The following is a 14,514-nucleotide window of genomic DNA, read 5'->3' as shown; positions in this document are numbered from 1 at the left end:
CCTCTGTGAACCCACTTCGATTGTAAAATTAGGCTAGAATCCTAAAAATGTCTCAAATAGATCAGAGACCATATATTGGGACTATGTCAAAAGACAGACCTCATAATGTCTAATTATACCGATATGCACATAACCTATGTTGGCAATTGTTCGTAAGGAGGAAAATATTATACCCTCTGAGAACAAAGCTGAGGTCCTCACAACGTTAAAAGTCGTTTCTGAATGTTATGTAGCAACCATGTAAAATATGAACCTATCTCGATCTGGCAACTCCTTCATATAGAAACGCATACGCATTTTTTTACAAGTCTTGATTTAGATTAGGTGAGTTTACTTGCGGCAAGTCTTTGTTTGTAGGAGAGAGGGGCAAGGGGTATAGAAATGAAAAAAATTGCTCGTACCGACAATTTTCTGGCAATTCGTTTTGTGTTTTTCGTATTTGTTGACATTTTATTTATATTTAAATGTGATAAAAACAACAAATAAAAAAATATTTTGGAAACCGAATTGCCTTGTATAGACGCATGGAGCAAGTTCAAAAGAGAACGATAAAAATTGCCGCAAGTAAACTCGCCTAATATAAATCAGGACCAATGAAAAAAATTGCGGATGCGTCTTTTTTGAATACCTGTTTCTATGTGAAGGAGTTGCCAGATCGAAATACAATTTAACATGTGTTTATAATAGAGATGGAAGTTTCCAAAACACTTAACCTTTTTCTGTATATACCGCGTTTTTGGGCTAGGCTAAGAACATTCCGATTTCCAGTAAGTATTTTACCTTTTAAAGCCTCGTGTCCTTGATTTGGGGCCCTTGTCTATTAACAATAAAAATAACAAAACATGGCGGATATTTTTTATGCCAAGACACACAGATAAATGGAGATTTTTCTAAGGATGTATTTAACCCTCTGAGAGCCCTAATGCCAAATTACAGCCAATTCAGTCAGAACATCAGACTATAACTTTATTAACCTACTTCTTGTGAGGAAGGGAATATACAGAAAACCCAAAATACAGACTCCTTTGAAGGAAAATACGACTAGGACCATCATTATACCAATTTGCTTCAATTTATTAAATTTTTCAAGTTTATAAAATATTGGCCCTTTCTGAGGGAGAATTTATCGCCTAAAATTGGATCCATAAACATTAAAAATGTTTACCATTAGTAAGGGAGTACCTGAAGGAGTGGTTCCAATCTTCAGACTTGATCTAAGCTTGGTAGAGATAATAAGTTGTTCAAGGTTTAGTTCAAATTGGACATTATGTATATTGGATTACAATCGACTCCAAAATTTCGGAAACGGATTTGTTGAAAAGAAACATGTGTTCTAAAACCAATATTTCGATGAGGCACATTTTCACCGTATCAAAGATTATATACCCTTTATAGCCATAAGATTGAGGGAAGTGGGTTATATGGGGACTACCCCCAAAATGGGGCGAATATTAAGACTTTATTACCATATACAACAAAAATACCAAATTGCGGCGAATTAGGTTGAAAACGCCCTCAAGAACCACAAAATATCGAAAATCGGTGTACCTTTATATGGAGCTACCCGAAAAAACTGACCCATATTTATAGATTTTAGTGGCGAAATTTGTTTGTTGAAAAACGCGCTCAAGAACCCGAAAAAATGGAGATAACCTTATATGGGGACTACCCGAATAAAACTGATCTATATTTATAATTTTTGTAGCTATATACTTCCCATTAAGAATTCGATATAATAAATTACAGCGAGTTCGGAATCTTCAAATTATGTGGTAGGCTATACGAATATATATCTCTTACATATGGCCCAATACCTATTTAAATTTATTACCAAGCATTTAATTTAACCCAATCCAATATCTACCGAATGCACCCTATATCGTTTTTTATTTTTCTTGTTGTTGTTGTTGTTGTTATGTTTGTTGTTGGTGGAATACATTACCAAAACGCGTCCACTTAAGGAAATGATAGACACCTAAGTTGATGGAACCAGAGTGGTTGTGTGTCTTTGTTGTTCGAAAAAGAGCTGCTGATGCTGTTTTTAATACTCTCTGGGCTTTGTTTGTTGCTAACGATGATCGCGGTGGTGGAGGTGGTGACGACGATGATGGTGTCGGTGTTGGCATTATTGGGTGCTCTGGCGGTGTCTGAGGTTTGTCTCTAGTCGATTGGTTTGGTTTGCTTGATTTCTTGGCTGGTTGTCTATTAGGTTGTTAGGAGGTCTTTCGTTGCTAAGTAAGCTTCAGATCCACTGCCGTTGCCAGGCATTAAACAAAATTTAATCGCTGGTAATACGGAATGTTGTAGTAATTAAATGAGGCATACGATGTGGCACTTGGTGATTTTAACGCTGTGGTGGTGTAATACAAGGGACCTATAAAAATGGAGGAGAATAAAAAATTGAACAACAAAACATGAGCTGTGGTATTATCTCAAGTAAACAATTTATTTATGTTAGCTGTAGTACGATTACCAACACGTGACTTGGTTAGCAAAGAAAATTAAAAAAATAAATAAATAAATAAAGGTGCCTCATCAGTTAACCCAAAGCTGTGACGTGATCTAAGCAAACTGTTACTTCAAAGCATCTGAAAACAAAAATACTGCATTACAGAAAAATATATCTCGGTGTGTGTGTATCGTTCATTGTTTTGTATCTCAGTAATTACGGAAATGCAAATGAGTTTAAATGATGTTTGTAAATTGCCAACAGGTGTACCCTCCACAAGTACTGCAAATCAAAACAGAAACAATATACAGCGACTTTTAGGAGGGATCAATAACACCTACCTTACCCTACCACCACCATCTGCTGATGGCTGTTTATCGTTAATGGCTTTATTCAAGTGTTGGCGGTACCGTTGAACTTCAATTGTCGTTGATTAGTACCCTTTCGGGTAATAATCATAATTCTCACTTGTTTCTTTCACTCGAAGCTGTTTACAGCATTTCATTTACATACTCGTCCCGATTTGCTAATTGTTTTATCGTGCAATCGGAACTGAAATACTCTTAACATGTGTCGATAATTACACACATAAATGTTGTTAATGATTACATATTAATTTGCTAACTTTTCAAATAAATATTGTTGAGAGAAGTTGGTAAGAAAAATAAACCTAGGTGGTATTTATTAGTTTGGAAAGGGCGGATGGTGATAGGTGGGCTAATAAATATGTTTTTTTCTTTTTAATTTATTATTGACATGTAATTAATTAATCTTTGGCCCTTGACAACGAAGTGTATTGAATAGATGTCATGGTTATTTTAATGTAAACATGTAAAAATCCTATCCAATACAAAACCTAAATATAAAATCAGTAAAGAAAATTCAAAAGTCGGACAGAGTCTATTATATGATACCCTACATCACTTTGCGCATATATAAAGAAAAAAAATATATACATATGAGAATAAAAATACTAGTATACAAGAGAATATAAATATTGGTGTCATATCTACATCGGAAACGATTTCAACGAAACTTAACACACATTATTCTAGACACGATTTAATACGCTACACTATGTGCCAGGCACACAATGTTTTGGCAAAATGTCCATTTCAGGTTCAGAGGAAAAAAGTTATATGTTTCAAATCTAGGAACTTTGAGATTTACACCAGAAACATTTCATATTTCTGGTAGGTCACGTTTTCCAAAAGACATGAGGTCAATGTCAAAATTTCATAGTTTTGTGAAAAAATTAATATTACCGAAATAGTCTTTGAAAATTATATGTAAAAAAACACTGAGCGGAGCAGTATAGTCGAACGGCGCCGACCATACGATACCCCACACAACTACCACGGAACTCTAACTCTCTACAGATTTTTATTTTTGTCCGATTAGAGGTCAACAGTACCTCTTCCTTACACTGACATATTTTCCGAATATTACTAATATTCAGTACAGCCCTTCTAATTACTTGTCCATATTCCCTTCACCGTGGGTTGTGTTGTGATGTTCGGCTTATGTTAAGTTTTCGGTCTATTTCATCCCAAAATTATTATCGGACCATCACCGACAATTATAGGCGTTGTCCTTGACAATAACTGAACATTTCAATGCAATTTGCGCTATACTTTCGCCCCCCAGTGTGGTAATGCGTTACTAAATACTATCTGAATACGTAAGCACCTGTAAATATTTCAGTATAACTCCCCCATCCGAGTACATACGAAAAAATAATTGACATTAATTTAACCCTTTGACGTATTTCTACGAGTCTGACTCGTGGTACAATTTCTGTGCCTAAATTGATTATCTAACTCGTGGTGTGTAGAAGTGTACATTTGATGAAAAGAGAATTGCAATTTTCCTGTTATTTTCAGCTAATAATGTGCAAGTTGTATGCTAACAGTTGGAAGCGAACTTCGTTGCGCTAATTGATACGTCAAAGGCTTAAAGACCAGCCACTCTATCAACTTCTCGTTCTTCAGGAGTACAAATCTACGAAATAGAATACAAATTTTGTCATTTTTCACACAAAAATCAGGATCCATTTGATCCGCTAAATATTGACCAATCATTATCAAAACAGGCATGGTTATTCTTTGGCCAAATCCCCTTTTCCATGTAAAAATATCTGGAGCGACCAGAAAAATCGACAAAAATTAATTATTTGGTCTATTTCATTCCTTAAATATTAATCGATCATTACCAACAATAGGGATCTTTATTGGACAGAACCCATTCTACATGCAAAATTTCGTGAAGATTGGTCCATAACAGTAGCCTGTATCCTGTTTACAAATTTTAAGGACGGACCGACGGACGGACACACATGTCTAGATCGACTCAGCTAATCGAGATACTTAAAGTTGGGCCTAGGACCAAACTCTTGGGACTGCACATAGCTATAATACCCTGACAACATAGTTCTGTAGGGTATAACTAGTAAGGAAAGATAAAAAAGATCTTAGGGAATCGACTATATGATACTCTTCACCACTTTGGGTACATTCAAGAGATGATAATGTGTACAATATCCTGTTGATAGAGTAGTCATAGCATCTTTGAAAGACCATTGAAGTGGAAACGGGCGAAACCGATTTTCACGAAACTTCACGTACATCATTCTATACCTTATTTAGTGCGCTATGCTAAATTTCGTCCAAATCGAAGGATATTTAGGGACTTTGGTGCACCATTTACCTTAAATCGTACGTAAATATATATGGGAACTTAGCACACATCATTCTAGACTTAATTTAGTACGCTATGCCAAATTTGGTGGAAATCGAAAGATATATGGGGACATTGGTACACCATTTACATTAAATGGGACGAAAATATATATGAGAGCTATATATAAATCTGAACCGATTTTCACGAAACTTAACACACATCACTTCAGACTTAATTTAGTACGCTATGCCAAATTTCGTGCAAAACGAAGGATATATAGGAACATTGGTGCATCATTTACCTTAAATCGGACGAAATTATATATTGGAGCTATATATAAATCTGAACCGATTTTCCCAATTTCAATGAGCTGTGCCAAATTTCATCCAATTCGAATCAAATATTCGACCTATACTTTGTTTACAATTTAATATGGACAGGCAGACGGGCGGACATGCATAAGTCGACTTAAAAAGTGATTCTATGCATATTCTCAAAAGGAACCATTACAAACATATATACAAAGACATAATACCCTGTACCGCAGTATGATGAAGGGTATAAAAATCCACCTCATGATCTGGGTGGTCAAAAATTCCTTATTGGGAGGAAATTTCTTGGCGAGTAGGGCAGAAGGACACATTTGCAATAGAACAAGTTATTGAGTTACGGTGCGATAATTTTTTTGCTGGTAATTCTATTTTTGAGATGACGTGGCTTCAGTCAAATTCAATGAGAAATATATCTGTAAAACATATCCTTTTAGAAGAAGTTCTTGAGTGACGTTCTCATCTTTACATGTCATTTCAAAAATAACAGGAAAGTCTATATAGACATGTGTGTCCGTCGGTCCGTCCATCTGTCCATTATAATTTGTAAACACGTTTTAGACCACAGTTGTGGGCCAATCTTCACGAGATTTTGCATGTAGAATAGGTTCTGGTCAATGAAGACCCCTATTGTTTTTGGTTAAGGTCGGTTAATATTTAGGGTATGAAATGGACAAAATATTGAATTTTTTTGGTTTTTCTGTTCGTTCCGGAGGCCACAACTATAGCCCAAACATGGCGAATTTTTATATGGAAAAGGGAATCGGGTCAAATATTGGGAAATTGGTGCATCATTCTAGACCTAATTTAGTATTCTGTGCAAAATTTTGTCCCAATCGGACAAATATTGAGAGTTTGGTGCATCAGACGGACGGACGGATGAGTAAATCGACTCAGAAAGTGATTCTATGCATATTCTCAAAAGGAACCGTGGGTCTATCTCGATTCCTTTTGCCTGTTACAAACATATACACAAATACATAATACCCTGTAGCACAGTGTGGTGAAGGGTATAAACAAGGACCTATATTTTATATGACCTGCAAATATAGGTTTTACCTCCTGGAACATGGAATTAAAGTAATGTTGGATGAAAAATGTTACTAACACCTTTAATACTCGAAAAAGGCGCGGAACATGGGGAATATGTCAAAAAAAATCGGATTGTCACATAACAGTCTCCAGAGGGATATGTTAAAAAATGTCGGAATGCCATATTACAACCTCTTCATGGGTCTGGACCTTTATATGGGGTTATAATATCGCCATGAACCCGTAAAGGGAGCCATTTTGTCACATTGGGCTGCACGTTGGGGTAAGTTAATGTGTGAGAGCTTGCATTGTCATGGTGTAGAATGATTTGGAATTTCTTGGAAGACTACATACAAACACATTGTAGCGTAGGACTCAGAATTGACCTCACACTTTGCTCAAGCGAAAAAAGACCATTGACTATCCACAAGGTCGGATGAGATGAAATGTAAATGAAATCGACTAAAACAGTCGATGGGTGCTTTATATAATTCTAGACAATCAGTCATCGGATTTTGGAATAGACTGTCGGATGTCGGATGGCGCCTCAAAACGGTCAAAATATATACGACATTTGGTTTAGTTTCTAAGACCTTGTCATGGTCGATCGATCAATCGCAGACTAATTGACGAAAATGTATTTTTCTGTTTCACTATAGAATGCATTCCATCTAATCGAAAGTAGTAGGTAGGACAAACAATCCAGCTATAGCTTTGCTGTGGATATGACCCAAACGAGCCAAACATATTAGATAACCTAATATTTAATTGAAAGCCATATAATGTTTGAAGTGGGGCTAATAGTACCTCTTTCCCAAGGGGCATATTAACCAGATCTAAATAACGACCAAAGATGAAACCATTCACTTCACATCTTCTAATACTTCCTACACAAGTGCAATAATTTTCAATATTTATAAATCCAATATCAAATGTCCGATTTGATCCTAAGCCATATAATGTTTGAAGTGGGGCTAATAGTACCTCTTTCCCAAGGGGCATATTAACCAGATCTAGATAATGACCAAAGATGAAACCATTCACTTCACGTCCTCTAATACCTCCCACACAAGTGCAATAATTTTCAATATTTATAAATCCAATATCAAATGTCCGATTTGATCCTAACTTTACACATTGTTATATCTTTACTAAACCAAGATAGAGTCTTAAAAAACTACTCATCGGTTCACTCTTTCGGGAGCCTCCACAAAATATCAATATTTTTAAGAAAATGTTAATGCAATATCAAGCGATACCATCCGCTCCGATTTTATCTAAACGTAACAGTTTTCTCAAACATATACCAAGTTCGAAAATGGGACCCATCGGTTCACTTCTGCTGGTAACTCCCCCCAAAGGTTCAAAATGTGAAAAACTTGCAGATTTTAGTTGAGACACACACAAACATATTTGCAAAAAGGTCTTGCTTATATGGTAGAGGATATACATATATTAGCCTTCAACAAATTGTTATTTGAAAAATACTCACACATGCTGCTTGATTCCGACAAACAATTGAATTATTAAACATTCCACAAACCATTTTCGCTTAATGCATTATTCTAAACAACGACAGACATACAGAATAAAGTTGTTTAAGTTGACAATAAAACCAGATAATTTACCCGAAGGCTTCACTTCGCTTAGGAAGTTGTCACATACTGAAGTTAAACATACACGCTTAAGAATAATTTAAATGGTTTTGACAATTTTTGCTTAACTTGTTGTTGCCAATGGCCGAACATTCGTTTTTTTTGCGGAACAATATTTGCAAACCTGTTGATTAATTGTTCGCTGTAATGACATGAATTTATTCTGAAACGTATCCAGTTAAGCGATTAACAAAAAACCAGTCACCCCAACCCAGCAGCAGCAGAAAAAGAGACAGATACACGCCCCTTTATTTTAATTACAGTCGTTATTTAAAGGTGACAAGCCTTTTTTTCGGGTGATTACGAAAGGTAATTAGAGGAAGGAAATTAAATAAAACAAATATGAGTTCATCAAACTGAGTGCGATCAGAAAATTGAAAGTGAAATTAAATCAATATTAATTGAAGCGATAGAAGTGTGGATTAAGATATGGAACAAGAAAATGAAAAGGAATTAGTGCCTCACTGAGACTGTGAAATTTAAATAGCTCTACATTGCATTCACATTTCGATTTGTTGTTGAACGATTTTTGATTCTTGAGAGTTCCGGGTGATATGTATATGTACCTTTTTCAATACCAAAAAATCCTAGAAGTAGTAGCGATGTATGTGCAAAATAATTATAGCGAGCTATATGGCGATTTCAACAGACTGGCCGACAGGGCTAAATCGACGTAGAATTGTAAACGAAATGGCAAATTTTATATACTTTCCGCTGATATAGCCAGGATATCAGAGGATAAGATGTACTTCTTGCCAGGAAAATTTCAATAATGGGTCAAGCTTTGACGTAATTCACATACAAATGTCTCGGTCTATTGTGGATAGCTTTTATTTGAATTTCAATACGAAGAAAGTGTTATTTTACTTTTAGGGGCTCTTGGAAGATAACTTCGCAGAAAGTTGTCTTTGTAGAGCCATGTTTTGGCACATCGTGATGCATTTATCAAACAAATTGGCTAAAATAAAGTGTTTTGATATAATTTCAACAAATTGTTAGAAATTTGCCATTCCTCCCATTATTTGGTATTTTGAAGGACCTAGCCGCAAGTTCAATAATGGTTCATCTGGTGTTACAGTCGTCATATAAAAGTTCCTACCAATTTTACACCTGAAGATACTAGTCTTATTTTCCCGCCAAAATTTCTATAATTTGACATTTCGGAATTACGGAGTATAAAATAAAACCTGTAAGGAGCAGTAAAGGGCGAACGGGCTGACTATATGAGATCCTTAACCGATTTGGGGATATATTTAACGGATGTATCCTGTCAATTTTGAAGGACCGTTTAAATGAAATTGGACGAACGTATGTAATCTTTATCAAACCTGATCAAAATCGATTTTCAACTTTTACCGATTAATGATAAATCGACTATACATATTAATAAACACTACACTGTGGTACAGGTTGTTATGTCTTTGTGCATATGTTTGTAACAGGTAAAAGGGAACGAGATAGACCCATGGCACCTTTTGAGAATATTCAAAGAATCAGCTCGCATTTATCATCCGATTTGAACGAACCCTATTGAAATTGGGAAAAATCGGTTCAGATATAGATATAGTTCCCATATATAGTTTCGTCCGATTTTAGGTAAATAGTGCACCAAAGTTTCTTTATATTATTCGATTTGCACGGAATTTATCATTTCGTACAGAATTGAGTCTAGAATGATGTGTGGTAATTTTCGGCAAAATCGGTTTAGATTTCGATATAGCTCCCATACATATTTTCGTCCGATTTTATGTAAATGGTAGACCAAAAGCCCTATATATCTTTCGATATGCACGAAATTTGGCACAGCGTATAGAATTAATTCTAAAATGATGTGTGTCAAGTTTCGTGAAAATCGGTACAGATTTAGATATAGCTCCCATATATATTTTCGTCCTATTTAATAGATGTGGTGTACCAAAGTCCCTATATATCTTTCGATTTCCACGAAATTTGGCACAGCGTACTAAATTAGGTCCAGAATGATGTGTGTTAAGTTTCGTGAAAATCGGTTCAGATATAGATATAGCTCCCATATATATTTTCGTCCGATTTTATGTAAATGGTGCAGCAAAGTCCCTATATATCTTTTGATATGCACGAAATTTGGCACAGCTTATAGAATTGAGTCTAGAAGGACGTGTATCAAGGAAAATCGTATATATATATTTTCGTCCGATGTAATGTAAATGGTGCACCAAAGTCCCTATATATCTTTTGATATGCACGAAATTTGGCACAGCTTATAGAATTGAGTCTAGAATGCTGTGTGTCAAGTTTCGTGAAAATCGGTTCAGATATAGCTCCCATATATATTTTCGTCCGATTTAAGGTAAATATCTTTCGATTTGCATGAAATTTGACATAGCGTATATAATTAAGCCTAGAATGATGTGTGCTAAGTTTCGAGGAAATTGGTTCAGATTTAGATATAGCTCCCATATATATATTTTCCTCCGATTTAATAGAAATGGTGCACCAAAGTTATTATATATCTTTTGTTCAATTTCATGTCAATGTTCTTTCGAAAAGGGGACGTCTGTTAGAAGACTATGTAGAATATACCCAAAGTGGTGAAGGGTATCATATAGTCGGCCCAGTACGACTTTACTACTTTTCTTACTGGTTTTTATATGAATTGTTGTCAAAAGAAGATATGGAATGTGTAATTGTTGGCAATTCGGGCTTGTGATAAGTAAGCAAGTAGTTATAAAGAAAATCGAATGTCGACTTTGCGATTTCCTCAATAGGATACCCGTTGATTATTTGGTGCACAATCGACATGAAATCTGTCGAAAATATGTATGGGAACTATGTCTGAATCTGCTCAATTTCAACAAAACGCTGTAAAAGACCTGAGTATATGCACCGCCTTCTTGAACTTAATTTACGTTTTGTAAAATATTATGTTGTGCAATCAAAGGATAAAATCGCTTACTTTGTTGTGGAGATGCTAGAAGGAGTAGACCGATTCTTCGGACTTGAACAATTTTTGGTCAAATTATAAAGATTTTGAAAGTTTGGATGAAATTTAGATATTCAAGGAGTGGGCCCATTTATAAATTTGGATGAAATGAGTTACTCCCTTCGACAGTTATCGTGCGCACCAGCTGGAGGACATACGGACAAATGGACATTTGTAAGTCGACTTCAAATTGTTGATGGTCTTTTCCAATTCCGAATAAGACACTACTTACAAGATCTTCTGACGATGATTTGTTTTTCTTGCTTATTATTCGAATTTCAAAGACTTCCGGCAAACTAATTGTGGCGTAACACTCAGAATTGTTGTTTATGTAACTACTTTTGAAAGATATGGCTCCTCTTCGAACTCCTGATCTAAACGAAGAATTATAGACAATGGGGACACTTGTTGTTGAGCCAGCGTCGGTCGTGATTGCTTTTTATACCCTCAGCCTTAGGCTAATGTGGGTATATATACTTTGATACGGTGAAAATGTGCCTCATCGAAATATTGGTTGTAGACCCCATGTTTCTTTGGACCAAATCCGTTTCAGAAAATATGGAGTCGATTTAGTCATGCGTTGTCCGTCTGTCTCTCTGTCTGGCTGGTGCGCACGATAACTCTCGAAAGCGGCAATCGATTTCATTCAAACTTTACACATCCTAATATTTCGTTCAAACTTAGTTTAAGTTCGAAGATAAATGTGGTACCAGAAGAATATTCTTCTGGTGCCTCCTCCACAAAATGTTCAAAATTGTGCTAAAAATTAATTTAAATTTAATTTTATAATAACATGCAAACGGACTATCCAATTTTAACGAAACTGTGTACAGCCTATTATCTTTACCAAGCCTAGAAAGAAAGATGGGACCCATTGGTCCACTCCTTCTGGTACCTTCCCCACAAATGGTAAACATTTTCAATATTTGTAAATCCAATATCAGGCGAATGGAATGTCCGATATGAACCAAACATTGCACAACACATTATCTTTACGAAGTCTATATTAAGTCCAAAGATGGGACCCAGTAGTCCACTCCTTCCGCTATCTCTCTCTCACAAATGTTCAATATTTTATAAAATTTTATCAACGTTAAATCCGAAACCTCTTTGATAAAAAGATATTTCTTATATAAAGCTAATAATAAAATCTGTGTGTAATTCCGAAGGCTGGGGGTATATATCTGTCGGCAACACTGACTAACACTTTTTTACTTGTTTTAAATCAGTTTCTCTCAATGGAAGAAGAAAATGTTTGCTCGAAAATTTACATATTAATTAAATCCAGACAATTCTAAGCAACTTTGGTGAAGGAACCATAGATCTATCTCGATTTTCGAGTCTCCCACTTTTTAAAAAATTATAACATTTTGATTCAAAATTCGATTTTTTATTCATCGTTGTATTATTTTCTTTGCGTATATGGGGGGTTTTTGGGATCGAGAAATTCATTTCTGATATTTATTTTTACCTATGACCACTGCCAAATTGGCCAGCCCTAATATATATAGTAGCCCTCATATTGGTTTCACATCAGATCAATAGACTGATGGTCGATATATAGATTTTAAACATTAATCATTAAAAAAATCCTTGTTCTTAAAAAAACTTAGCCGTAAGCTCAAATTACCACTGAGGAAATGACCTGACAATGTAGTTGTTGATTTAAATCACCGCTATTGCTCCCTGCACCCGCCTCATGCCATTACAATACAATTTTTTTACTCATTAATTAGGTGTTGCAATATTTTTGACAGTAACAAAATAACAACAACAACAGCCACAACAATGAACATAAAATAGTGATCAAGTTAAAAGTTGCGAAACCGACAATGTCACCTCAACACCAGTCGGATTAACAAATCCGAAAAAGAGCTAGAAAAACAACAGAGAATCGAAGCCAACAACTTCATGCAACAATGAGCATGGCCCTCAAAAATATAAAATTTTGGGATTTATTGCTGACAAAATCACACGACCATTTTTTTGGGGTGGCTACAACCGCACTTTATTACCACCAGAAATTATACGAAACAAAAAAAAAAAACAAATAAATTTACCCATTATGAAATTCTTATGTGAAATATCAGCACTACTCGCAATGATAATTGATTTCCAGAAAAGGGCTAATTTGTGTTTGAAATCTTTCATCATTAGGTCAGCATCCAAAGTGGCTTAGCCCATTTGCCTGCTGTTGCAATGTAAATGTAAATCTGGTTAATAAGCGATCAATTTCTGTTTGCCTGATTGTGTGCTGCAGTTGTTCTTTCTTTCTCTCTCGCTTTTTGGCCAATATAAAATAAAATGATTTAAAGCAACAAGGCTTGACGACGAAGGTTATTTGTTAACAACAATACAACCGAAATTTTCAGACCGAAGACCAAACAACAACAACAACCCAAGCCAGCTGAACACCAAACGCCATCAGAGCCGTAAATTCCATCTAATAACAGTCAGCCAACCAGCCAGGCAGTCAACAGATAACACTTGATGGACGTCTGTCTATCAGTGGCGCAGACAAACATACATACACACACACATACACAAAGGCAGATACACATGTATATTTATTCATATAAATGCATACTTTAAGAGTTAACTTGGTTTAAATTGATTGTCTCGGGTGGTTGGATGACTGCCTGGCTGACTGTCTGACGGACTGACTCTGACAAACCTCTGTTTTTGGCCTGATGTGTACATGTGTTTTTCGTTTTGTTTAAACAAATGATTTGTTTCTAAGCCAGCTATGCCATTACATTTTAGCCAAATAGTTGAAATCTTGTTGTCACTCACACTCACAGACAAACACACACACACACATTTACATACTGGCTGTGTGATTTATGTGGGAGTATTTAAATTGTCGCCATGTTTGTAACATTGATGGGACTTTTCACTATAAACAAATGTTTTAAAATTCAGAAAAACATCAAGGTTTTAATTGAAATTCTTTAAATAACTGACAATTTAAGGAAATGAACGTGGAAGGACATATTTGTTGTAATTCAAAATGTAAACTCAAAATTTCATGAAGTCTTTGTTTTACACTGAAGATAAACGCCTAGACAAAGGAACTGAAACTATAAAAATATTGCCCGAGTGCCATTTTTTTATATCTTCCTTCTCTCGGATATTGCATATTTTGTAATAATTATGATATCGAAATTCTGATTGGACAAAAATTCGTTTCAAACGATTTAAAATTAATTGAAAGGGTTTTTATTATCGAATATTGGTTTAGAATATTTGGAGACGATTTAGCCATGTCCGTCCGTCGGAGCGTTCTCCGTCTGTCTGGCTGGTGCGCACGATAACTCGCAGCAAACGATTTCATTCAAACTTTGCACATCTTAATATTTCGTCCAAACTTAGTTTAAGTTCGAAGATGGGGAATATCGGTTTACTCCT

General features: G+C 35.4%; 1 protein-coding gene across 1 annotated transcript in view; it reads right to left on the bottom strand.

The window, feature by feature from the left end:
* Nucleotides 1-2,233: 2,233 nt before the first annotated feature.
* The window catches only part of LOC133326972 (uncharacterized), a 108,799-nt gene continuing 96,518 nt past the window's right edge, over nucleotides 2,234-14,514 (bottom strand). The window contains exon 4 of the mRNA XM_061535584.1: nucleotides 2,234-2,374. Within this exon, the coding sequence (XP_061391568.1) occupies nucleotides 2,268-2,374 (107 nt within the window). The 3' untranslated portion in view covers nucleotides 2,234-2,267. The remainder of the gene's footprint in view (nucleotides 2,375-14,514) is intronic.

The sequence above is a fragment of the Musca vetustissima genome, unplaced genomic scaffold (assembly GCF_032173495.1).
Source record: "Musca vetustissima isolate MV318-11 ecotype Yass unplaced genomic scaffold, APGP_CSIRO_Mvet_v1 utg854, whole genome shotgun sequence".
Classification (NCBI taxonomy): domain Eukaryota; kingdom Metazoa; phylum Arthropoda; class Insecta; order Diptera; family Muscidae; genus Musca; species Musca vetustissima.
Note: the sequence above shows the minus strand (reverse complement) of the source record. Positions and strands in the feature narration are given on the sequence as shown.